Here is a 26,648-nt window from a genome sequence, read left to right as displayed (position 1 = left end):
CCGCATTTGTTTATCATGATCTATTGATCTATAGACTATAACGTTGTATAATTAATTTATCACAGTTTCGTTTCCTTAGATGAACCCTCGCAATCATTGATGCGTTTAGTTATTGTTATACAACTTTTTTTTTGTTTGTAGCAACCATGGCACATGACAATGGTGTCGGCATTGAGGATTAAGCCCTATCTGGTCTGCTGCCGATAGGCGACATTGTAGAATTTTCACTGATAGCTTGGTCTCGATGCCGCTACTCCTTGCTCAAACCTGGCTGTTTTAGCTCCCTAAGCCTGTACTTTTAGGAATAAAACGATAATAAAATGCTAAAATGTACTCGCATCTTTCCTGGGCCCAGTGTCAGCGAAACCGCCAAATCCTCCCTGACTACGATGCAACTTGGTAAGGTTTAACACTTTAACTCAGTGTATCACCTGCTGCCGTGCAAGTAACAGTTGGTCCCTGACAGCTCCGTGCAGTAGTCGCGTGCGGCTTGTCAGTTCAGGTGTAGACGAGTTTCCCTCAACTCAAGCGTGTCGAAGTGCAACGCCTTCCTTCATAACTCACGTTACTCAAGAAAGTTTCGCTGTGTCACATACCATTCATTCATCATCGTAACCATTAATTCCGTGCTATGTAGTTTCATTTGAAGTTGGCTATATTTATTTGAAGAACATCAAAACACATTTCTTCGGTAAAAATAGGAGGAGAATATAATTTTAAAGCTAGAAACTGTTACTTAAGCCACTTGACTATTCTGAATTTATATATTGAGGTTTTTATCGGTATTATTTGATAAGTTTCTTTAAAATAACTGTTTTACAAATATTTCCAAAAACTGCTTAATGCCGTAAAGGAAGACCCACGGATTTATATAGAATATCTATAAGACTATAAGCACGAAGACAAAAATTAAGTAAACGGTGAGTTTATACGGAAAATAAAAAATCAACTGCTCGTGGATATAAGTTGGGAAATTTATACACCACTCTTAACCTTTTGAAACATTTATGTTAGAGCGTAGAAAATTTTTAGCTGGAGCTCTTCCATAGCATCTAACTCCCTGCAAACGGCTTTTGTGGAAACCTTGGCTGTTGAATCTTTCATGAAGCTCAGCTGTTATTTCAGGAATTATTTTCTCTAATACTTTGATATATAGTACGATTGCTGCTCTCAAACAATTTAAACTCTCGGCCAGACTTGCGCCTCACTGGGGACATTTTGGTTCCACCATGAATGCAGGTATTAGTTTTTATATGGTAGGCCTACTGACTAAATTTTTATACTTCTTCAACCCCGAGCACTTGAGTGATTACTGTTAACCCCTGGCTGTCATTGTAGCCGTAATTCTACCTCTTTCTTGGGATGAGTAGTAAGCCATTTTTGAAAAATGTTAATAAATATTTTTCATTTTAATGAAGTACATTTAATTTCTGTTAATACATCAATGAATATCTATAATAAACGAGAATACATTTAAATATGTAAATATCTGATTGTTTAAAACAAGCAACAAGTTATGCTGACAAACTATTAGGTGTTTACACTATTTGTCCAACTACCATGGATTGTGATTTTATTCCTTTAATTTATTTGATCAAGAACCTACATTACTTGAATCATACAACCGTCGCTTGAAAAGAATTTAGATGAATTTATATTTCAGCTAACCTGGGGCACCATGCAGCTCGGTACTCACGTGCTTGTAATTTGGCTAATTTGACACGTGAATCGAACCATTCATGCCCACCTTACGCAACCCTGAAGGTACGAACGAGGAAGTATGTTTTGCGTTCGGGAGTGTATAACGTATTTTGCTTTTATTATTATTTTCAATCTGAAGAAGTGTTGTTTCAAAGTAAGACATTTTTCAATAATAGCTAATGTATATAACCGCTAAGTGTCGGTGGGAAGCGTTGGTGCAATATTAATTCAGTTATGTTTTGTGAATTTTGTTTAATGCTTTTTCATTGGTTTTCCTCTCTTGAGTTTTCTTGGAGTGTGATGCCTCAGTCGAGGCATTTATCGCATTTCGAGTTAGCAATTAATCAACACATTTCGGTTATGTTGACAACTTCGGTCCGTCCACGGATACATCGATGCTCCGTTTTTTATTATTCTATATTTACCGAGTTCAGTCCGAACTTTCGTTATTGTAATGTACCTCCGATGAATAAGGTAAAACCAATACCGTGTTCATGAGGCTATCTAAAAAAATATAATTCAGTACTCACTGCAGTGGACAGAGAGCGCATTTTCTCGTCGACGAAAATGTGATAGTCACGGACGGACAGGCGGACAGACAGACGGACGGACATGACGAGCACAAAAGGGCACTTTTTCCATAAATGAGAAAAAGCGTTAAAAACACATTTCTTGTTAACTTGATCAAGCAGTGAAAGAGATAAGATGCTCTAATAACTGAGAAGTCTGCGTCTTTTCTCTAATTAATATCCAGAAATCATAATATTTTCTGTTCGTTCAATCGCTCGTCTAAAAATCAAATTTATACGTCCTTTCCAATTTACTCTTTCTGTGTTTACAATCTTGAAAAAAGCTCACGTTTAAGTAGATCTTAGGAATGACAATGCTTTCTTACACTAGCCTCAGAAAGGTGAATTTCTGCGTATTGAAATGTCTACTTGGTGGGGCTTGGTCTGCTTGTTGAACCCACCAATAATTGATGTTCAATATATATACTTCATATTTGATCAGTTCGCAGTCTCTACAAGACGTTCAGATCGCACAGCTGGCTTTGGCTTTAATGCATCAGCGTGGACGTCGTGTGCGTGATAGCGTTCCATCCTGACACGATATTCCCAGGCGTCGTCTTGAGGGATATTTATTGGCTAATTGATTCATGGCCATCAATGGCAAGTATGAATGGGAACTCCGATGCTGTTGATAAGTTATTTTCTGAGAGTTTTTCTGTTTTCTTTTCCCCATAGGCTCGTAATAGGCGATATCACACTACATAATCAGTGTAGACGACACTCTTATTTACAGTATTTGACGAAGCTTTTCATCAATTGAATATATACACTACCTAGAGATTAAACCTCAGCCAATTTGGTTTACTTACTGATGAAAATTTGCGTGCAATGAATGGCACTGGTAATTCCGGAAAGAAATTTCACGATATATTCATTTTTATTAGAAGACACTGTACATTCATTAGTCATTACTCGTAACAACATTCAACACGTTTCTACATGCAGTACTTGCTAATAGAAATATTGACACCAATATTGACTTTGTAGTTGGTCAACCGAACAGAAAACATTTTAAACATTCTGTCGATATATTTTTTTCGTCCGTTTTCAAAGACGATTTGCGGTCCTAATCTGAAAAATTGCCATTATAAATACATTTAATTGAAACGTCAATTCCTATTTCAAACAGCTTAACCTTTTGTCCTACTTTATATATAAATATCATTGATGGCTACTACATTTCAAGATATCCTGCGACAATTTATTTTCCGATTATACAGTAATGTCGTTTAATTGTTTCCAGTAAATGTAGTTAGGACGTAAAATAATTTAATCTGAGAAGTAGCATTGCGACTAAATATATTTCGATTATCTCACGCCCAATAATTAGTCGATGAAACAATCTTTTTCTCTGTATGATCGGCACAGTTAGTTTGTGGATTTTCCCTCGACCTTCGATGTTTTCCCACGCGCAGGGAACGAAAAATTGGGTAGAATGAACGGTGAGCTAGCGTGAGGTAGCGAGGGACATTTACAACAAACCACGTTCTCTAACGACATACTTGAACCACAGACCTTAATTTTTTTTTAAATTGCAGAACATCCACAGCTTATTGCGAGATTGAACCGCCTTATTTGCTATGCTTATTATTATGACAAGCTGTGTATTTACTATGAGTATTTTCCATTGTATTTCACAAAGTAATTTTCACAAAACTAGATCGGTATTTGAAGCAGTGACAATCATGACGAGGCAGAACAGATGGCCAGGTGATGTTTATAAGAGTTGTATAGTACAGCACACATGGTGGCGCGCCTGAGTCTAGCACGTGGCTCGAACGGTTGCTCACTGTAAACCTATATAGACACAAATCCAAACCTGATGCCGCTGTGTATTTGGAGATGTGTGATTGATGCTCGTGGGGGGACATACGTAGAACGTGTGTCTGTTTAAAGCGGACATTCGTTTTGTCGGATATATCAGAATAAACGTGTAATAAATATACACTTAGAATGGAGGAAGATCATGCATTTTACTTGAATTCAAGAAGTTTTGAAATATAAAATCGTAATACTCACATGAAGCATTATGCGCATCAAATAGCTTAAGATTTGGTCCCTTAGTTCAAGGTAACGTAATAATTCTTGAACATCAAACTTTTTTGCGGCTGAACGCGCATACGCTCACCACCTCGCTGGATGATGCAAGACCTGATGTAACGCAGCTCGGTCCCAATTGCTGTCTGTCTTTCATCATTAATATCAGTGATGACTCTCGTGACGCTCTACATATGCTTCAACGATGACCTCTAATGCGGAAATAAGACATATTGTAGCAATTATTTTGGGAGCGCTTCATTTGATAGTTAATGTAGCATAAGAATAGTTTGACCGGATCGTCTTTTCTTACGCATGGATATCTTGCGAAATGAAGTTGCTTAGCATGGTGCTTATACGCGTTTGTTATGCGTATACGCTTCACTTAAAAAATATGCTATATTCATGAGTTCAAATGCTAAAGTTTATGATTAAAATAATTTATAAATTATTTATTAATAAAGTTTGATAACGCGTTACGCGATTAACTCCATGCTCACAGTATCATTCACCCTAACGAAATTTGGAGGCATGCGCGACATAAATCAGCTTCTCTGTGTGTGTGAAGCACGTAAATCAGCTTCTTCCCTAACAAAATTCGGGGTATGCTTCAGCCTCTGCCCCAGAGTTGCTATGTTCGCGTTAGAGTTATTCTGGGTCAGTTGGCCAACTGATCGCAATCAGCGACTAGTCAGAACCGCCTGGCCGACTTTATAGTCTCCTGAGAGTAGGGCAAGAGTTGGCAGAATCCCCTCAGTCCCCTCACCAGGCTCTGGTAGCTGTCTGATTTGGGGACCGGAATGTAGACCAAAAAGCGGACATAGAGAAGCTGATTTACGTTCGGTCCGAGTCCTAGGCGGTTCCTAATTCAGGGTCGCCACCAACTAAAAACCCTAATTAACAAAATTCGGGGACCGCCTAGGCTTCGGCCGAATATTCACTACACTCGGCGCAAAGTTATTCGTCAGGGTCAGTTGGCCAACTGATCGCAATCAGCGACTAGTCAGAACCTCCTGACCGACTTTATGGTCTCCTGAGAGTAGGGCAAGAGTTGGCAGAATCCCTTAAGTCCCCTCACCAGGCTCTGGTAGCTGTCTGATTCGGGGACCGGAATGTAGACCAAAAAGCGGACATAGAGAAGCTGATTTATATATATATATATGTTAATTCGGTCCGAGTCCTAGGCTGTTCCTAATTCAGGCTCGCCATCAGCTAAAAATTTTGATAGGGAATTTTGATAGGTTTAGTGTCCGCTTCGGCTCAGGGTTCGTAGAGCAGCCTCTGGGCAGCGGGCTAGCTCGGTATGACTCGGCTCGGCCAACCCTTGTCATACTCTATAAATTCAGATATAAGAGATTCTGAACAGAAACTGATTTCAATCGGGTGACCAAGCGGACCCAGCATAACTTTGTGCCGAGTGTAGTGACTATTCGGCCGAAGCCTAGGCGGTCCCCGAATTTTGTTAGGGCTTGTGTCTATAACCCTCAATAACTAACCAAAACAATCTGCCATATGATCCGATTTGATCTGCCGCGGAAGCGCTCCTGCCATGCAAGCGACTCTCAGGTACGAGCTTCGTGACGCCACGCCACAGGAACGCTCCATATAGATAGGGTTGGCAGTGATGCAATTAGAGCAAGCCGCTCAACTGCTGTGCTCATCTCCAGTGCGCAATGCAAGGGGGGATATTATCACGAGTATCATTATCATGCACGACTATCATTACCATCGTCTTGCGTCATCCGCTGACATGAAGACTGATATTGCTTCCTGCTCCGCGTGCATAGCCGGGATGAGAAAACTTTTTATTGCACCAGCCACTTCCAGATATTCGTTTTTATTAAAGGCAACTCACTGTGTAGAGAACGACATTAAATTTTGTTAGTAATCAAAATTCAAATTATTTTTTTATTAATTTATATTTCTAAATAGATCCTTGATCATGGCAGACTGCAGTAAAAACAATAGTAGGCCGAAGACGTCACGCAGGCCCGTAACAAATAAATGATGTAGGGGCGCTGAATGTAATTCATTTTCAATATAACTGCATTGTATGAACGGTGTTTTGATCGAGTCTTAATGTTGTGTGTATTCAACGCTATTTATCACCTGATATTTAAATATCTTCTTATGATGGCAATGTCTCGCTGTTTGAATGTTGCAAAACAATTTATCCAGCGTTTTTACATGACAATCAGCTGAAAAGCATAAAATACGTTCGTCTGATCTTTATTTATACGCATAATTAGTACAAATATTGTTCACCTCGGCGTGAGATAAAGGTTTATGGTTTTTCAATGATAACAAAAGTATCGGTATTACCGGGCTTTCTAGTATCTTCTTATGGTCTGAAAATTTTAGGTACTGTATCAAAATACATCTTACTTCGCAGGTTTTTAAGTTATTTTTATCTTTGATAACACGGTTGCATTATTATCGCACTATGAAATATAATCGTATTATTAATCGTATTATGAAATCAATCGTATTATGAAATCATTTATTATTATAAGTTTTTATAACGGCCGATAAACAAATTAGCATTCGGTGTTGTGCAAAGAAGTGATTTTTCCACGTAGTTGGTAGACAAGGTTGGTGCAGAAGCGATTTAGTCCAATTGATGGTATTACTCTCGTAGAACTTTTCGTTCTGTACACATAATTCTTTAACTACTCTATTTTATAACATTTTCCTTGAAAACAAATCGAACACTTTTCTCGTCGGTAATATTTTAATTGCCTTATTTGTTGAGTATTATCTTCATAAGTATATTTTTGGATCACCATATCTTATCTATTACTTTTTTCTGTTAGTACTTTATTCATTGCCGTATTCCGTGAGTAGCATTTTTATTGACCTATAGGTTTAAGTACCCTATTTACCAACATGCACTCCGAGTTGATTCAATACTCCTGCTTCCTAAGTTTGCTGTTGTTACAATTCACTTCAAAAGCAAGAAACTCAATAAATTTGCAATTCACTCATTGCCATGTAATAAAAAATTGATGTTTTTATTACATATCCTCAAAGACCGTTGGGTTCAAGTGACCTCGTATGACCACATTGTGAGCGATCGGCCTTCAATGAAAGCGAGTCGTCACCTATTAACAATAGAAGGAAGCGATATAATGAAACTTTTATTAAAATAATTTTATCTCTATCTCGATGTAAAAGACTAATTGAAAAATTCGGCTATTATTCCGAATAATGCGTGATCTGACCCATGATTTGTTCGAAAATAATTTCGAATCGTGATTACTCGAATTACAATTTTTTCAACATTAATTACGTATTTACACTTCGTTCTGATTGCGCACAACAGATCTACATTTTTTGGAACGAGACTATATCTATAACTTATTCAATATTTGCTACGTAATAATTGAAATCTTTACTTTCTCTCTCAATCTCAATTATTCTTTCAATATTGATAAAATTTTGTGAGGACGGTATAGTTTGCTAATATATTTTCGAAATCATTCGCATTTTAGAGTACCTGGTGTTCTAGTCCAAACACCATCTGGTCTAAATTCAATGATATATTTAATTATTATTGAAATACATTCTTCTAACCTGGGCATCTTTTATATATGGTCTTTTATTTATTTTCAATAAGATATCATATCTATAAATTAAATTTGGAGCAAAAATACGATTTCAGTTGCAGCCTCCTGATGAGTCATATTTTACCGATGAAACCACACTAGCTTAGTAATAAAAATTTTCGAAGTTGCTTACGTTTATTTACTAATAAATCGAATTATTTAAAGAAGACTATTATTATAAAACTCTACAATATGTTATTATTATAAACTCTAAAAAAATAAGATTCGCATAATGTTTTTTGCCATGATATTTATAATCGCGCCTTGGTTCGTCATGACTGATTACTTTCTTCTGGAAACTTGTTATAATTTCATTTTTCATATCAAATCCCAATATAAGTGCCTTAAAACTCATTGCCTTACGTTTTCATCTTTCTGAAGTTCATCTATTAACCTGTTTTTGTGTGTTCTTCTAACTCACTTGAACTGCAAGCATTAGCTCACCATTGCTCCTAAGATAACCATGCGCAGTACCGTCATGTACATAACATTGACCACGGTGACGCTCACTGCTAACATGTCACTCGTCGCTGCAGCGGCTAGGTAACTGAAGTATTCTATGAACGCCAAGGGAACCAGCAAGTCAAGAGTGATCGACAAGAGGGTTAACGCGCAAGATTATACGTTTTGACTGATTTAAAGTAACAAAGTCCATAAATATCCGGTCGTTAGGATCAAGATTAGGATTAGTAACAGTTCCATTTATGATGAATATTTGTGAAGTCCTTCGAAGTTTCGGTAAACGCCTGAGACGTTCACAATTGCTGCCGCTTCCCACTGGTCCTATGTCCGGATTTGTTCTGTTATATCTTCGTCAAAATCTTCTTATTCGGTTTCGTCGTATGGAATTTGGACTTGAAAATCGGATGCATCCTCTGCAATTAACCCTGGAGTGGTCGTGTTATTTTCTTAAAACGAGGCAGATATATTATGTTCAAATTGGTTCATCTTTGATACAAGATTTTAATCTTAAGGAAACGCTCGTATTTGTTTCTCGATTTCGCGGCTGGTAGCTCCTTCTTCGAGATTTCTCCTTACATGGATCCACTGCCGCTATGATTGTTACAGATCGTTAAGCCTCTAGAACATTTTATCGTGCAGCAAAATGTACAAAAAAGCCATCACTAAGGACCCGAGCGGCAAACTGAAGGCCCGAAGGAGCGTCCGCAGTCCGGGTTGTGGCGGCAGCGCAATGCTATTATAAAACAATAGTAGAAGTAATATTGGAATTATGACGTATATTGCCACCGTTTCTATAACATTATTCAAGGTTTCCGGGCTGACAAAAATTTTAAAGTGTAATTTCGCCCTCCAGTGTTCGCACCCAATGAACTTCTCGAAAATAAATCTAAATCGCATTGCATGCTCTCTACCCGACACCTAGTCTTTGACTCGATGTTAGAATTCATCCATTGGATCAATCCATTACTTTTCTACTCCTTCTTCTGTGCCTTTATTCGCTTTTGGAGGTTCTACATTGCTAGCAGGAAATTTTCTAGCGAAATTGCACACGCGTTCCACTCCGTCTACAGGCATGTTCATCTATCCCGTGAGCGCGTCCCGTCTCTCAGTTTATTTCTCGGGAACATACCGGCCAATTCCTTCATTCAATGCGAGAACGAAATCTATGTCAACGAGCGATGAATTTTTGAGCCGGTCGACTAGCAAAGGATAGAATGGAGCAAGACACAATTTTTCTGTAATGCTGATGATCGCTATGTCTCCGCCTTCTGGATAAAAGCAGCCTTTGCATTGCGAACTTGGTAACTAGGCACGGCCGGTATTGAAGAACTTCGCAAATTTCGCGTTAGGGCATTTTCTCTAATAGAACAGGTTGACTGAGTCATTAACGAAAATCAGTTTGTCACCATCTATACTCGGTTTCGTTTCAGAAATATCTACTTTATAAAGTTGCTCATCTTCCTCGGTTTGTAATAATCTCACGATTGCAGGAGCGACTGTGGCTTGATGGTCAAAAATCTACCAAGGAGCTTCAGTCAATAGCGCCAGCAGCCGTTCGCTGGTGATGTGGCCACCCTTTGCTCTGAATGGAGAGATGATCAGTTGATCGACCCCTTTAGACACGCTGGCATACAGATTGTTTTTCTAGTAATGCCTCAGCGCTGTGACAACAATCATGAGAATCATCGATAGTGCTGTCAATAAGATCGCTGGCCAGTTGTGATTTGATGCCCAGGTTTTCATTTGTTGCCATGAATCTATAAAACGTCTGAGGCTGACCATTCTGCCTATTCTTCGTGATCAATTGACTGCGAACTCAATTTTTTGCAGGTTTCCGTTGATTAGAGTGTTTTTAGTCTTCGAATTATCAACGTCTTTAGCACTGAAAAACTATCGATGTTGTAGTTGTGAAGTCAGCAGAGTCCGGCATTAAATTTGAAGAAATTTTCGATCCGACTCTGATATGTTGTACAAGAAGATGGAGACACAACAGTCGACCATGGAAGCTTAACTTAGATCAAAAATAAACAACGATCTCGCTCGTTATCATTCCAGTCTCAGTATCACTGATACATTTCATCTGTTTTTTTCCTTTATGATCCATGTGTGTGCAATGCAACAAAATTACAATATTCAAATTCAGAAGCTTCCCTGCCTTTTAAAACTTTTTTTATATCTCAACTTGAATCTTATGTTTGACACTTTTATTGAAACACGACGAAATAACGAGCTTATGATCTTGATGAGTTTAAATTTTAAAACCTTACATTTCTGACATTCTAAACGTTAACATGAATGGAACGTACAAGGCAGCATAAAATGTCTCACGCTCCTATATGGGAGCTTCTCATAGTTGAATGTTGTGAGTGCCAACGCTGCAGCAGATGTCTATTGTGGACTCAAGTGAACCAGGGGACTTTGTTGATGGCTTAGTCACCATCACAAGTGTAATTCTTCAATATGGTTTAATCGATGGTCTCTATTTATGATGAACAATAATTGCTCTGCATAGAAGTTTGATGGAATTGTTCACGATGCAGATATTGTTATTGCGAGCATAAATATAAAATGGTTAAGTGGCAGAGTGAAAGAAAAGCCATCAAAGTTCTCGAAACATGCAGCGAAACAATACTCGCATATTAACATGCATGGTTTCCAGATACTTAGTTTCTTAGCGGTTACTTAGTTACTTTACTTAGTTTATTTGCTTAGTTGCAAGTCGATATTGCAAGTGCCATTAATTGTTGGTCGAAAAAGGTTAAATGACAGATTTTTTACACCTCTAATTAAATAATATCCGCCCTAGCGTAAAATTAAAATAATTTAGTGAGGATGTATTATTCCATTTCATGGGTTGCAATGTAAACAGTTTTTGAGTATATATATATCAATCCTAGTTTCAGCTTCTTCGATTTGAAAATAATCTTAAATTAACATATTATTGCCAAAGTTTGTTAGTGCGAGTGCTTGAAGCCTGGGGCCGCAAATAAACATGGAGCTGTTGGGGCGCGTATCCAGGATACTTAGCTTTTCGGAATATTAAATGGACTTAAAATTGGGAAAGGTATTGCAAAACTGTGAGGGGAGAGTTGGATACAAAATTCAAAGTTGATTTTTAATTAGGCATTTCATCTTAATTAAAGAAGAGAAAAATATATTACGTATATTTTGAAACGCGAGTGAGTGCAGGAATAACAGGATTCGGCATAATATATATGTATATGGGATTGTCAAATTGCAAGGAGTTTCGAGCCCCGTGAATGCCGGTCTCACCTGCTAGTAAAAAATATTTATGGCTCCACTTCTGCATGATGTCATACGTCATTCGCATCGAAATTAATCAAGTAGTATTTGGCCATTCGTCTCATTTATAGGAACACTTAAGAGTTTTAAGATGATTCCTGGCTCTCCCCTACGAGGCCGTTACATTGTAATGTGATTCTGTCAGCGTGGTCTGGGTCAAAGTCGTCTAAAAATCATATGATAGTTTGAAAGGCCACAGCTTGACGGCCCAGAGAATGAAAAGTTTTTTTTTACAATTTGTCCCGTCAGTTCATCGATTTTCATGTGAAGGAGCCTGGAAATCAAACTAATTGCAGCACAAATGTTCACGCACGTCCGGAGGAAGCGATGGAAAACCCTGGATTTTCGCTCAATACGCTGAGTCTGATAAATTAAGTCAAACTCTCGACTGAAATATAAATTAATCTTGAAATTTTTATTTTAAAGTGGGAACAGATGTTGGTCCCAATTGCGGATAGGAATTTTTCAATGTATGAGGAACTATTTAATTGTATAGAATGTTTTCTTATACATGTGAATACGATGTATTTTAACACTTCTTACAAATAGTAGGTAATGTTACATAACGTTGAAGCATTACCTCATATTTCCACTTAATTACATAGCCATTTATGATAATAAACTAAATCTTTATTGCTAGTCGAAGCCACCATTACTCTCGAAATCTCTCTATCTTGTGAAGATATTCATTTCTATGGCGTAATATATTGGAACGCGTAGACATGCTTCATCATTTAGTGAGAGTTGCGAGCCCTCGCAGGAGCAATATAATTATTGAAGCAAGACGCGTTCTAGAACAATACCAAACCCTGCGAGGAAAGTCTTCAAGAAGTACAGTGATGGTGATGCGCTTGCACTGAATTAAGGTGAAGGAGTTGATGAGATGCAGTATCAGTTCAGGAACAAAGGTAATCTGAACTCGTTACAGCATAGCTCTCACTGAACGTTTTTGTTCTTGGAATGACAATGGATTGAAGTTTTCGTACGACTTACGTTAATTATGTGACCATAAATTTTCACCATTTTCTAATCAAGTCAAACTTTCACTTTGGCATGCATAATCTCAAACCACGGAATATGTGCATTTATGGAAATTAATTAATTTTGTTGGAATGTTGAGTGTCGGAGGCCTTAAAAAAATTATGGAACTGATACACATTTAAGCAGCTCAAGATTCATACTTTCCATACAGTGCGCATGTTGAACTTGATATAATGCTTCCGGAAATCTTACAGATATTAAAGTTCTGTGTAGTCTTGTCCGAGAGGAAAATCAGTAGACTTTAGGCATCAAATAATCGAATGCATCGAAATGAGTAACAAATAAAGTTCATTTTATGTCAAGAAAGTTTTGTGCGTCTCCTGAACATTTTTCACTTGTGCGTTGATAAAACAGGGGCCGAGCAAAAACTGCGACAGAGACACTCTCGTTGGAGCAGCTTTCTTTCTTGCTCTCTTTTCCCGTAATTAAATGTTCATGACACACTAGAATTTACACTCCATATTAAGTCGCCTCTTTAACAAAATCTTTAGCTTTTATCTATATTTTGACTAATATTCAACAACCTTGTCAAATTTCAAACAAGCTTGCAAGTTAATTTTTTCCAGTTAATTTTATTCAACAAGGTTTTACAAAGCGCCGCACTTTATTTAACATCTATTATGTCATAAAAATGTTTCAAAACCTTATTTGATTCATATTTAGTTTCAACGGAGCTGCTATGATCGCTTGGTATAATATATTTCCAGCGTTAGTGAATAGGATGGTCGGAGGCAATGAGCGCTCTGATATTGACAACGCATGGAAATAATACATAATCTTCTTATTTATCAACAGTTTTGCTTGTTCTCGAATCACCAGCAGAATTATCTCTATGTCACTAATATATTAATGCATTTTACTAGCAGCCTTCAATAAATGAATTAACATTTTTTCGTCTGTTATAATCGAATTTGTGTGATTAATATTCGAAATTTTCTATAATTTCAAGTTTTCATTAATATATATTCTCGTAGATAAGCAAATCTTATTCCAAATTCTGTTCCTCATTCTAATTTGGTACATATATTGTTGGAAACGCCAATTGTGATTCAGTAGTTATTAACTGATTCAACATCCAATAGATATGTCTAAGCTAGACCTACCTCCGTTTCATACGCTAGGGTTTTGTGAGTAACTCGTTATATGATACTAATCCCATTAATTGGATTTGTGCGCGCTGACGGTGCTGGTGCACGCAGCTTTCTTTAGTTTGTGACTAGCGTGACACTCTCCGTGCCCTGAATTTCAGTCTATTATAGTCTCGTGCAGTTTATTAGAGTGCAGTTTATTAGAGTGCAGTTTATTAGAGTGCAGTTTATTAGAGATCAGTTTATTAGAGTGCAGTTTAATAGAGTGCAGTTTATTAGAGTGCAGTTTATTAGAGTGCAGTTTATTAGAGTACAGTTTATTAGAGTACAGTTTATTAGAGTGCAGTTTATTAGAATGCAGTTTATTAGAGTTTCGTGCAGTTTATAAGAGTGCAGTTCATTAGAGTTCAGTTTATGAGCGTGCAATCTATTAGCGTGCAGTTTATTGGAGTATCGTGCAGTTTATTAAAATGCTGTTTATTAGCATGCAATATATTAGCGTGCAGTATATTAAAGTCTCGTGCTCGTCGACACTCAAGTAAAACTGTTCCAGGAAGACCAGCCATCCTGTGGCTGTGATGAGGACAACGCCCTGCGCGCGCCACTGCCGCGTGCCGTATGTTGCATGTGCGCTCTCATGCGCTCCTCAAACTCGGTGCATGTCTTTAAAATGTACAGTGTACAGTCTCAATGTACAGTGTACACGAGGGCAGTTGTAGCGGACAGTGCATTTATCAAGTGCTAACTGCGATCAATTATTATCAGGTTACTGGCCTCGTGTAAGGGGTTATAGGCTCTTAATTCCGTGACCATGTAGCGCCAATAGCATGGTAAGATAGGGGCGGTTATCATTTGAAAATTGTACTGGCTGCCACTACTGTCCCCGTGGACATGCACCAATTGCTTGATGTTGGTTATAGAGCGACTGCGGGAAGCTCTGCGGTATATTTTATTCACTACATTTTATCGATAGTCGATACATTTTTTCGCTGATTTGATATTAAGGTGGTTTTCTTTTGGCGTAAATTTACGGGTGCTTTTTTTATTATTTATTTGATTTATGTTCATCGTTTGAATTGTTCATGGTGTATCTATGCCCAAATTACATTTTATTTAGTTGATATCAATGCAAACAATCGTGTTTGTCTTTTATCCGTTAGGTTATCATCTGACTATTCATCAAATACCACTCGATAATATAACGTTCTAGATCTTAAATGTCGCTACAAGTGAGTGAAATTTCCATATCGCTCACATTTAGTTAATTTTTTCGTTGAATTTTTCTTGTCTCACTTTAGATTTAAGCTCTTTACAACTGTGGATGTTACAGACAGTTTTCATAATTTATTAGCTTTTTTTGAAACATTATCGAAATTTTGCATTTCTAAACGAATAAAGTTTAAACAACGCATGAATGCGATCTATTGCTAGCCCAATAATTGTTTCTGCACTTGAGAAGATCAAATCAAACGCGAGTTCATTTAGCTTGTTCACTCGCGTGAATGATGTATTACTCGAGATAGTGAACATGGACTTGACGTTTCACATGGAAAAAGAAAGTTCGTCACAGGTAATCATCCGTCTTTATGGTACTTTCTGCTGCGACTTGAATGCAGCGTCGCCTCCCTCACGTCGGAATAGGCACCGTGTGTTCCTACATCATGTGTAAAGTTTTTATGATGATTAAGTCCTAGAGAAATTAATTCAATTTTTGACATTGGATTGGAAGCCGAGCGACAATTTTCCTTCAAGGCAAAGTAAAAAGTGCTTAAATTTGTGTGCCAAAATTCATTCCAATATTTACAGCAACAAACGTTGTAGGGAGTGTAGTGTGTTGTGGTGGTGCATGTTTTAAGACGATTTTGTTGCAAAAGATGAGTGTAATGCATACAGTACGAGTGACAAGTGTGATGTGTTGGTGTGGTGTATGTGATGAACGCTTTGTGACGCGTGAATTGCGTATGGTATGAAAAGATTGGTGGTTGGGGCGTGGCAAGTGCGATACATGCATGGGCCCGTACGATGCGTGATGTGTGACGCGTCATATCATATCATAGTGATGTCAGCGCTGAAGATAGGTCTGATGTGGTCTGTCACCGATTCTTGTACTTTCCATGACTTGTCCGCAGGTGATCTTAAATCAGATAGTTCGACTGTCGATAGTTTGAAATAGCTACTAGACTTCCACCGGGTTCGATATGGTGCTAGGCATTTCAAGTCTGAACATATATTTCTCCATAGCTTTATCTAGTCTGTTTTTGAACGCGTTTATATTCGAAGCGTCAACGAGGTAATCGGGAGGCTGTTGAGGGACTCGTGGCACGTTTGATGTATTGAGAGGCATTGGTGATGTGATGCGACATTTGTAGTGCGAATGGTTGGCGCGTGTAATAGGTGTGGTGTGCATCGTGTGGCGCGCGTGAGATGCATTCAATGTGGTGAGAAGATGAGTATGGAGAAAATTTTGAGTCTTTACTTTACCACACTCAAGAAGATGAGTGTGGTGCACTAGGAGCAGTGCATTAGGAGCAGTGCAGTGCAGCGTATCATGCAACCCCGTCTCACGATCGGGTGTGGCAGGATGATACGGTGTGCTTGCAGCTTGCATGAGAGAGCAGCTAGCATGCCGCTGAGCAGAGAGCAGCTAGCATGCCGCTGAGCAGTGAGCAGCTAGCGTGCCGCTGAGCAGTGAGCAGCTAGCATGCCGCTGAGCAGTGAGCAGCTAGCATGCCGCTGAGCAGTGAGCAGCTAGCGTGCCGCTGAGCAGAGAGCAGCTACCATGCCGCTGAGCAGTGAGCAGCTAGCGTGCCGCTGAGCAATGAGCAGCCAGCGTGCCGGTGAGCAGTGAGCAGCCAGCGTGCCGGTGAGCAGTGAGCAGCCAGCGTGCCGGAGAGCAGTCCTAGCACAAGCCGTCAACTTTACGATCGTTTTCACGTATTTCGCATTTCGATTAAGTCGTCGTTCTACTGTACGGTCATACGCTTGGATTTCATTGAAGAAGTCCGATAAACCTGAGTGCAAGCTGTGAGATTAGGTTTGGCATCTTTGTTTGTGCGTAAATTCTTTTTTTTTTAATTCGCCTGATGAATTCAGTAGAAGATGAAATCTGTGATATATGAATATTCATCAGTTGTTTTGCCTTTGATTTTCCCGGCTTCATGAAGACCGAAGCAATTAAGCTGAGCATGCAACTGTCTTTGCTTAGAGCGTTCATTTCGTCTCCCATATATTACTTGTTGGCTCTATTTTAAACCGTTATTATCGATTAAATTCTTCATTTGCACAACAATTTGGATATTCAATCTTCTTGACATATTTGTTTAATGCATTTCTTCATTAACCTGTTTGTTTCATTAGTTAAAATATTACAGTCTGCGTTTAAATATCGAGATTGTTGTGGTGACCCGAGCCTGAGCGCATTTTCTATGAGCGATCTTGGTTATTCAGGGCTCGTGTTCAGTATAACAATCATTTCGCTCCTTAACTCTACATTTCATGTGAATTTACCGAGTGGTACAACGTAAATCTCCTGCACAATTCAATATCCAATTTTTTTAGTATTTGTAAAAATATATGTTAAATTTGTGAGTAAATGCTCATATGTAACATGATCATGTTCGATGATTTTGTCTTACAGGTACCTACATTATATGTAATGGACTATAAGTGATATTATCAGATATTGTGAGAGTTTGGGGAAGAAGCGTATAATTTGATTCCTTGCGTTTTATTTGTGTTAAACCATGGGTTCTCAGAATTATTTGCAAGCTCAGCCCTACAGACAGAGCACTTTACGAAGCGTTTACAGCGTTGGAGACGTAGAAGGGGTCTTAGGTCCCCCGGCATTCTCACAATCCCCCTCTTCATACAGTACGTCACTCAATGAGCCCCAGTCTCTGTACGGCTTCCCGAGCAGCAGTGGCAGCATCAACGACTCTGCTCCAGCTCGGCAACAGTTTCCATCTTCAGGTTCCGTGAAGAGGCAGTCGGTGCTACGCGCGAGCCAACGCAATAATCCTAAACGTAAAGCCATCGCTCTCACTAGCGACCAAATCACCGCCCCACTTTCCCTGCTCACTGCATTTCCTACCAAGACAATCGACAACCCTTATGCATCCCTTGTACCCCGATCAGTGCGGCGTAAGAGCTCAGAGACAACTAACAACACAGTTACGACCAACACATCCGGAGAACAGGCGTCTGATCCACCACCGTCCTACAGCCCGCCTCGTAAAACCTCTTCTGAAGACTCAGTGAGTCGTGGTAACTCCAGAAGGAATAGCGCGAGACGCCCGCGATCACGACGAGATTCTCGTCCAAATCCCGCTGATACGGACAGTGACCAAGCAGGGCGAAGTAAGAAATCAGTAACAACATCCGACGACTCACCGTGTGGCTGCTCCGTAGATATGAGTCAGTGGGGCGTTCAAAATGGGAATCATATTCATTCGGAATCGAGTGGCTGGTCCCAAAATCATCCGTCATCTCAAGTTCATCCTCAAATTCATGCATCACATCCCCAACAGGGACTGCCGCGGACACTGCCACCAACTAATGTGCCTTTCCAAAGAATATCCCACACAAAATATCCAAGCAGTCCCACTGATGTTGATGCTGGACCGGAGCACAAACCGTCATCGGGTTGTCGTGGGGTTGGGCGCGCTCCACCGTCCTGTTGCGGGCACCATTGCTGCCAACAGCCGTGCGCCTGTCAGGCCAGCGCTCGCAATACCTGTTGCAGTCATCACCATAACTCCTGTGCCCAGGCATCAGCCTGCCAAAATCACGCTCCCTTGTCGCAAAATAAGAACAATAAACATCATCAATCGTCGGAAGAATTCAGCAAAATTGATAAACCACAAGGTTAGTGGATTATTAATTAGATTTATGCATGCCAAGTTTTATTTACTAACTTTTAGTTCAAGTTTATGTGCTTATTATAGGTCTCTAGATGATCACGCTGTAACGGGCTTTTCAATATTTTCAAATACTGATAAGTAATTTCATCTTTTTATTATTCATTTATGATTTAATTTTTTCCCCTAACACATTTCTTCTAGCTTATTTGGCACACAGCTGCCGACTTGTCAAATGCTACTAATATTTCCGAATGATGCCAAAGTTTACAAACTTTTCCTTTGATATGATCGCGCGAAGGTTTCACTACATGCTATCGCATTTCTGCTTGCTTAAGAAACACTGACGCAAGCAATCTTCTCAAGCTCGCGACTCTTTTGCCTGCTTGCACTGCGTCAGCTTCCACCCGTGACTCTCATTTTTTTCAGTTGTTTTAGAAACATGAAAATCAGTTGATAAACGGCAAACAAATTTACTAGTAATATAAAGTCAGTAGCGTACAAAATGAAGAATGCATGCTACAGTGTGCAGTCGGTGGAATGTAGTTGTTTCAGGATGAGCTGTCGGGGAACATGAAGTTCTGTAGCTGTCTTTTAATTTTTCGTTAATTTGCCTTCAGTAATTCGTTCTACTGATTTTCAGCTAAATAATACCATAGAATTGTTTAGTATATCGCTGTAAATTTCTTTGAACGCATTGAAGTTGTGGTTCATCTGTTGAAAGTTATTTATCATTTTCATACATGCTGATTTCTTTTGAATGGATTTGTTATAAACAGTTTTTTTTAAAGAAAATCAATATTTATACCTCTGCATTTAGACAATAAAGTTTGATATTAAAGCGAGTTATTCAATCATATAACGAATAGAAGGCCACTGAAGTTCGATTTAAAATCTTATAAAAGATGAAAAGTTAAAAATTTTATTCCAAACAACTGTACACGGAAACTTACAGAAAAGTCTCCTTCCACATCATGTGGGGAAAAAAACGCTATTATAATGTAACCTCTCTAACATCCACTGTTCAGTAACTCCTCGGTGCAGCAAATAGCCCACAATCAGGCAATATTGGAGCTAGGGCAGCTGGGCGAGGCTACAGATTCTCTGTTCATTATACGAGTTCATGATGCGGGTGCCCATGTACCGAAGTCAGCATCCCTGTCTGCTCGGTGTGTCGCTGTCGTGCTATCAGTCTGCGTCTTGCCTTGTATCGACGTTGTTGAGTCGCCCTGCGGTCCGTGTGTACAACTGTACAAGGATTAAAATCGATCGTTTGGTGTTCTTGGATCGCAGTTTATTTTGAAGATCGTGCAATCTCAATTTATGGAAGATACTAAGCAATTATTTGCCTGACTCGTACATGGGACTGATGTAAGGATTGCTGCTGTCGAGAATAAACTATAGATTTTAAAGAAAGGTTTATTTCCAGAATTGACTGAAACTCGTTGTTTCCGTGAAAGTTGGAGTTTTTTCGTTTCTTCATTGTTACTTTAATGCACAGAATATATATATTCGGAACCTTCGAAACGTTCAATGAAATTCGCGCACCGCCGGTATTTTTTCATCTTTGAATCCTTAAAAACATTTTTGCTTCTATATTAGGTCAAGTAACGTAGTTTCAGACACTGGTTGCATTTACTATAAGATATCAAATTTCCTTTACTAGCTAGAAATGGCATTATTGACAAATGCTTTAAAATTAGGTTTCACCCAGTGACATGCATGCTCCGGAATACGAAGAAGTGAGTTGTCATTTAACTCCTTGCGTTAAAGAAAGTCAAGACGGCTGCTCAGATTTAGCTGACCATAGGCGCTCACAGGACGAGTGGGAGCCCAACCATCCAATTTCTCAGCCTGTTGCACAAAAATGGAATAAAGACAATTGGTCCTCGTGTGAGGGACATATTGACGCAGTAGCGTTATCACATCGAGCTGTGCACTCAAATGGTGCTTACAGTATTCCAAACTCTACGGAATACATTACAGTGCAACCTGAATATCCTCGGTCTACTCTCCCCAGACATCTGAGTGAGCCCATACCAAGTACATTCTGTAGACAGGCTAGCGCGCTCTCTTGGAGGACTGACGAAGTTGCATCTGCTCCACCCTCCCACCGTTTTTCTTCAGGAATTGCTTTTGTCCCACTTTCCGATAGAATTCCGAGTTTCATCCGAGAACATCACTCGTCAGACTTCCTGCTTATGGCTACTCCGAAAAGTTTTAAACGAACTAGATCTTGCGAAAGGAACTTACGATCATCCACAGCTCATTCACGAGACTCTGAGGTGCCCTTCTTCGAGGAGGGTAAACGAAGCTCGATGGCTGTCGAAAATGAAGACTTCGAGTACTGCTCGGCGTCGCAGCCCCTCCAGAGCCCGTCTCGTGCGGTACCATCGATGTATCACCGCAACATCGACGCTGTACTTCGGAAGCAAGCGCGACAGTTGAGGAAAACTCGCTCTAAGGACGTTCCCGAGCGGAAAAGCAGTCAGTTTTATACCTAAAAACTTTAAATTAATTTAAAATGTCATACTGTAAGCACCATATATTGTGTATTTAAAGTTAATTTTTATTACAACACTTTTTTTTAACTTCACTTCTTGTTTGTTTGTCTGCCTGGCTGCTACAAATCTTATAATCGATATTTAACACACTTCTCTACTTCATCTACATGTCCAATCGATCTGAAATTTGGCATTCTTGCATAAAGTTGGAGACAATGCGTGAATCAATTGACAGAATAAATTACTTTAAAAAAATTATTTTTTTTTTCAATATTAAAAAACTGAAAAAATAATATTTGGTCAGCTCCAAATCTTATAATGGACATTTGACACGCTTTCACCTGTAAAAAAATTGAAAAATTAATTTGGTTAATATTCGAAAATAAAATTAGAAATTCATTGTACGTCAGTAACATTGAAAACACTGGATTCTTTAAAAGTGTTGTCTCTAAAAAGTAACTTTTAAACGTATATTATTTTATATTTTGTTTAAAGATCGTATTGAGCTAGAACAATAATAGATTTATCTAACTATCTAGTTGCTACACCTACCAATTTCTCGGGGGAAGTTTCTTGTTCATTTCATAAAGTCTTGAAGTATTTATAATTGCTGACACAGCAGTTTCCACTTATTTCATCATCATTTGCATGTATCGATTTTCGAGAGTTGAAAGTTTTATGTTTGCAGTCTTCTGGATCCTGGCCTTTGAGTTTAAGAGAGTTGTCGGCCAAACACAGGCTAAAAATCGGAATGTTGGAGTCTGATAGTTGAAATTTATACCTACAATCTAGGAAACGAAATTTAAAATAGCTCTGTCGTTGTTGATGATACAGTATTAAAACTTCAAAATATAATTTTTATTTTTTACGAGTTTAGATCTATGAACAAGGCACGAAAAGGAAAAGAATCGGCGACAGGCCACATCAGGCCTACACTTCAGCGCCGACATCACTATCACTATGTTATGTTATGTTAAAATATAGGAAAGGGAATTACCAAGCATTTTCCATTTTTTCTTGTACCAGTACTCATAATGTAAAAGAAAATGCCCAATCAATCAATAACTGACTGTTGCTGGCAATTTAAAACATGCTCAGTGATTCAACATTAAATTTCAATATCTCAATAGCTGATTATACCAAACGTTCTGTTGTAGTACAAACTTGAATTTCATTCTGAAGCAGGTACAACTGCTCTTCTAGTTTATCATAGTTTATCTTCGAAAGTATTTTCTTCTGAACATTAATTTATCATGGTTAACTGCGTTATTCGCTTTCATTGGCCCCTCTAACTTTAAATCATAGTAATCATTAATCGAAATTTATTATGAATTGCTATTATTACTTGTGATGAAACCACCAGCAGAGAGACCAAATCGTATCTCATTTCTGTTGCAGAAAAGAATTGCGTCATCCATCGTGCAATCCCAGTCATAATATTCAATTGGCTAATTTTAACTCCGCCCTAACCGGCCTAACGTGGTTTTTGTCTGCAATTCATCATTTTCATGGAAATATTAACTTTTATCAAACTTAACTAATATTGAGAGAGCATTATGTTGAACTGTTGATGGGTCTAGATTGAAAGATTATTCAAAAGAAACATTCGGCTTCGTAAGTGGAACCATTGATTGTCAAATTTAGACTGCAAATCCTCTATACAATAATACAAGCTCAAAATTTCCCCCAATTAAGTTTCTACTTTGATGATTGCTGTTATTCACACAATGAGACTACTATGTGCACGTAATAATGGTGATTTCTAACATTCTAACATATTCCGACCAAAACACGTTCACGATCGACTGAGTTTGATTAGAGTATCATGAGTTTTTTTGTGCGGCTTTTAAGGTTGAATCATCAGGTGACTTCACTCCTTTGCAATTCCATAAAAATTAGTATTTATTTTTCAGCGTTTCATATCTACAAATTGAATTGAGGAACGAATTATTTTGTGGCTTGCATGATAAATGTTTTTATTGCGAACATGCCCTTAGGCCGGCTACTCTTGTAAGTAATTAAATGCAGAGGATTGTGCGCATCTTGTACGTGCGTAAATTGTACCTCACAATAAATCTGTTTCCGTGTGAGTACCAATAATTGAAGAAACTCGAGTAATCTATGAATTTTTTTTTTCATTAAGAACTATGAATGTTAGTAATCAGATTGAATGGTTGTGTTACTAGTGGCTGAAAGCCCTCTAGTGGGTTCTGGGTGTTAACGTTTTAAATCTGTACTGACTTGAGCCCGAGCAAATGACGGTAGTGGCAAAGTTGTATACGTCGTACACGCATGGTAGGCAGCGAGTTGCCTCATTGGCAGCAATTGAGGGCATTAACAAGCTCACCAAACACACTCCCTCTATCCTGCAAGACGTAAACTGAGTTACCAGGATAGTTTTTTATGGTCGCTGTTCATTTCGGGCTTACACGTGTATACTACTTGCAGTGGATGAGTGGAACAACGAAACGTCTTGAGAATGTTATATCTATGAAGTTTTAAGAATGAAAATAAATTTGGTTATTTTGAATAACTTTCCAGTCATATGTAATTTATTATATTTTCCAATTGAGCGGCTGCTGAAATTTTATTACGGTAACATATGAATTTGAGAAATGTTTAATTTTTAGCAATTTTGTCAACAACAAATTTATTCATGAGCGCAATGCTCACTTAAAAATTCAAACACAAAGTCTCAAAACGAATAAACCATATGCTATCCTTATTGCATACGAAAAAAAAACAGATAAAATAGAATTGGTTTTTCATTTTGCGGACGAATAATCATTATAATGCAAACACAACAATGGCATGGTTGAACTAGTTAAACCATGCAACAATAGGATCAGGCCAGAATATCGTTTGAGTGAATGATGACCGAGTGTTATCGAAGAATATTTACTATACATTGTAGCTTGAACTTTTTAAAAAATTTTCAACAAGTGCGATTTTTAAATGCTAGGTAGAAAAATGACTGAGCTTAGAATTATTACTGCATGATTTCGTGGCTGAGAAACTCATTTTACTTTCAAAATTATTGTTTTATTAAGCAATAATTAGCGAATAATTAAAATAATCTAAAAATGATTAAACATAGCACGTTCTTTCATATGTTAATTGTTGGCATTTAATTCAGACTTCGGTTTTGTTTCAGCCTAAGAAAATAAATTCGTTATTGAAGTTTGCGAACATCTTGAACATAAGAACATCATGGTCGATCTTTTTATTATTAGATACTGAGTAGATAGATATACTCAACATTGATTTATCTTAACATAAATTTATCTTAGCTGGTCAATCAATCTACCAGTTCTGTATAAAATCGATCATTGGTTGAGAAATGCTTAAGAAAACACTAATTTTATATTATAGTCTGCAATAATCATTTTCCCGGCATTAATGCACATTTGTAAATGAATACGCTAAATTAATTATATGAAATCTCGCAACAAATAAAAGAGTAAATAAATAAAAGAGAGTATGAAATGCAGTAACAAAAATGAAAGGGAATACAAGTGAGAAAGTTGTTTCACTGGAGCACAAAAGAATGTGCATTGTTTCCCGGCTCTGCATTTGTTCTGTTGGCTGCAGGGCGCAGGGCGGAGTTGCCGCCAAGTCGCTGACTTGAGAAGACGAGCGTCACGCCGACGACACTTCCTCAGCGAACACGCCCTCCATGATAGCACACTCAGAGAAATAAATGAGAGATATTTGCCACAAGAATAAATGCATTTTCGCCTTTGTTTGGGTCAACTTGACCCAGTTTGGCCTGGAAAAAATACGTATTAGTGCTACGTTTGCTCATTGCTTGTGCTGTAGCCTAGTGTAGCATGTGTAGGTGAGAAAGTGCGTCACTAGTTGTACTGTATGACCCTTTCATTTCCTGAGCGACCGATTTACTAGGATGTCTCTTGCTTACGTGGCGTGCTCTGCTATTCTCATCTTATGCGAAGTTGCAGTTGTGATCGTCGGCTGTGGAACAAATTGAATATAAATACTTATGACTGTAAAAATGATTGTAGTATAATTACAATGAGATGCAGTTCATAACCCCAATCTGATGAATGGATGGAAGTTACTTTATTGGGTAGAGTTTTTGAAACCCGCAACCAAATATTACGATACCATGCAGTTACCTACACATTGTTTGAATACTTGAATTATATTGGATTAGGTGAGAGCTGAATTCATTGAGAAAAAATATAACTCAGTACTCACTGCAGTGAGTGACAGAGAGCGCATTTTATCGTCGACGAAAACTTGAGGTCACGGACGGACGGACAGACAGACAGACGGACATGGCGAGCACAATAGTGCATTTTTTCCATAAATGAGAAAATGCGCTAAAAAAACTCGACTTGAAAAGCAAATTATAGTGTAGAATTGTGCAGAATTATAGCTCATAATTGAGAATATACACTAATTGTGATATTATTTTAAAGGTGACGCTCGAGTTACTTGTCCTAAATTTGCTTCGAAGCTATTGAAAAGTTGAGCATTGATGCAAGGATCATGCGATTACATTTGACCCGCTCACACATTGTGCATCATTGGGAGGTAAATCAAGAAAGTTAATGTACTTCCATCCAAGATTGTTTGGAGCAACTAATGTACTTCAATTTCTTTGATTTGCTGGCATTCATGAGGTGGAAACATTTGGACAGAAAATCAGTGCACAAAGAAAAAAAAAATTTTACGATTAGAAGTTTTTACTTTGCGAACATAGTCATAGGAATGCAATTGCCTTGCATGTACTGGATTCTCTATTAATTTGTTTTCTGTACCCTAAATAATTATTTTTAATTTAAAGCATTTCATATAAATTTAGTTGCTCCTAATTAGTATGAAATAACTCCCGTTTCTAATTACAAAGTAAGAAACTTTCATGAAGAAGGCTTAGAAAACGTGTCATGAATCAGAGGTTTTTAATGGTAGAAAATGGGCTGTTATCGACATAAAAAGATTGATGTTTCAGTCATCAGCCGTATGATTTATTAAATCACTTCACGTAGGTTTTCTCATATCGAGTTTACACAAAATATAAAATTAATTTGAAAGTTCTTATGGTTCTTGACTCGCTGTTTGAAAAACGTTATTATAAACGTTGCGTTCTTTGCAAAAAGTGATAGCTACGCAGCTGCAGCTACAACCGCAGGTCGTAACGTCCCTGCTACGGCAGCGTTGAGCGTGCAGCTGCGTGCTTTGAACAGTACAAGTTTGTTGACGTTAGTGAGCGGGTGTTTAGTTGCTGCCCTCCCAGTCACAATGAAGCTATGCCTTCCCCGTTTTATATGTTATTCTCTGTACTTTATGCTCTTGCTTCTGGCAGTAGAAGCATTGACTGAAGTGTAAATGGTCCCAATTATTGTTCAATTAGTTCTTAGGAGCTTATGGCTCACAAGTTTGTTACAGCATTCCTGGAAGAGTGTAAAAGTTTGCTCCGTGCTCAGTTCACAGAGTTGGTTCTCGTCCAAGAGGCTAT

At 38.3% G+C, this 26,648-nt stretch overlaps 1 protein-coding gene across 3 annotated transcripts in view; it reads left to right on the top strand.

The window, feature by feature from the left end:
* Positions 1-17,440: 17,440 nt before the first annotated feature.
* LOC108664473 (neuronal membrane glycoprotein M6-a) overlaps positions 17,441-26,648 on the top strand; it is a 27,586-nt gene continuing 18,378 nt past the window's right edge. Inside the window, exon 1 of one of the 3 annotated variants that reach the window (XM_018151062.2) lies at positions 17,441-18,669. In XM_018151062.2, coding sequence (XP_018006551.1) covers positions 17,550-18,669 — 1,120 coding nt within the window. In that variant the 5' untranslated portion in view covers positions 17,441-17,549. Of the gene's footprint in view, positions 18,670-19,867; positions 21,150-26,648 lie in introns of those variants that run through there. The other 2 variants (XM_018151064.2, XM_018151065.2) reach the window with 2 other exon arrangements.

This window comes from Hyalella azteca, unplaced genomic scaffold (genome assembly GCF_000764305.2).
Source record: "Hyalella azteca isolate HAZT.00-mixed unplaced genomic scaffold, Hazt_2.0.2 contig16941, whole genome shotgun sequence".
Classification (NCBI taxonomy): domain Eukaryota; kingdom Metazoa; phylum Arthropoda; class Malacostraca; order Amphipoda; family Hyalellidae; genus Hyalella; species Hyalella azteca.
Note: the sequence above shows the minus strand (reverse complement) of the source record. Positions and strands in the feature narration are given on the sequence as shown.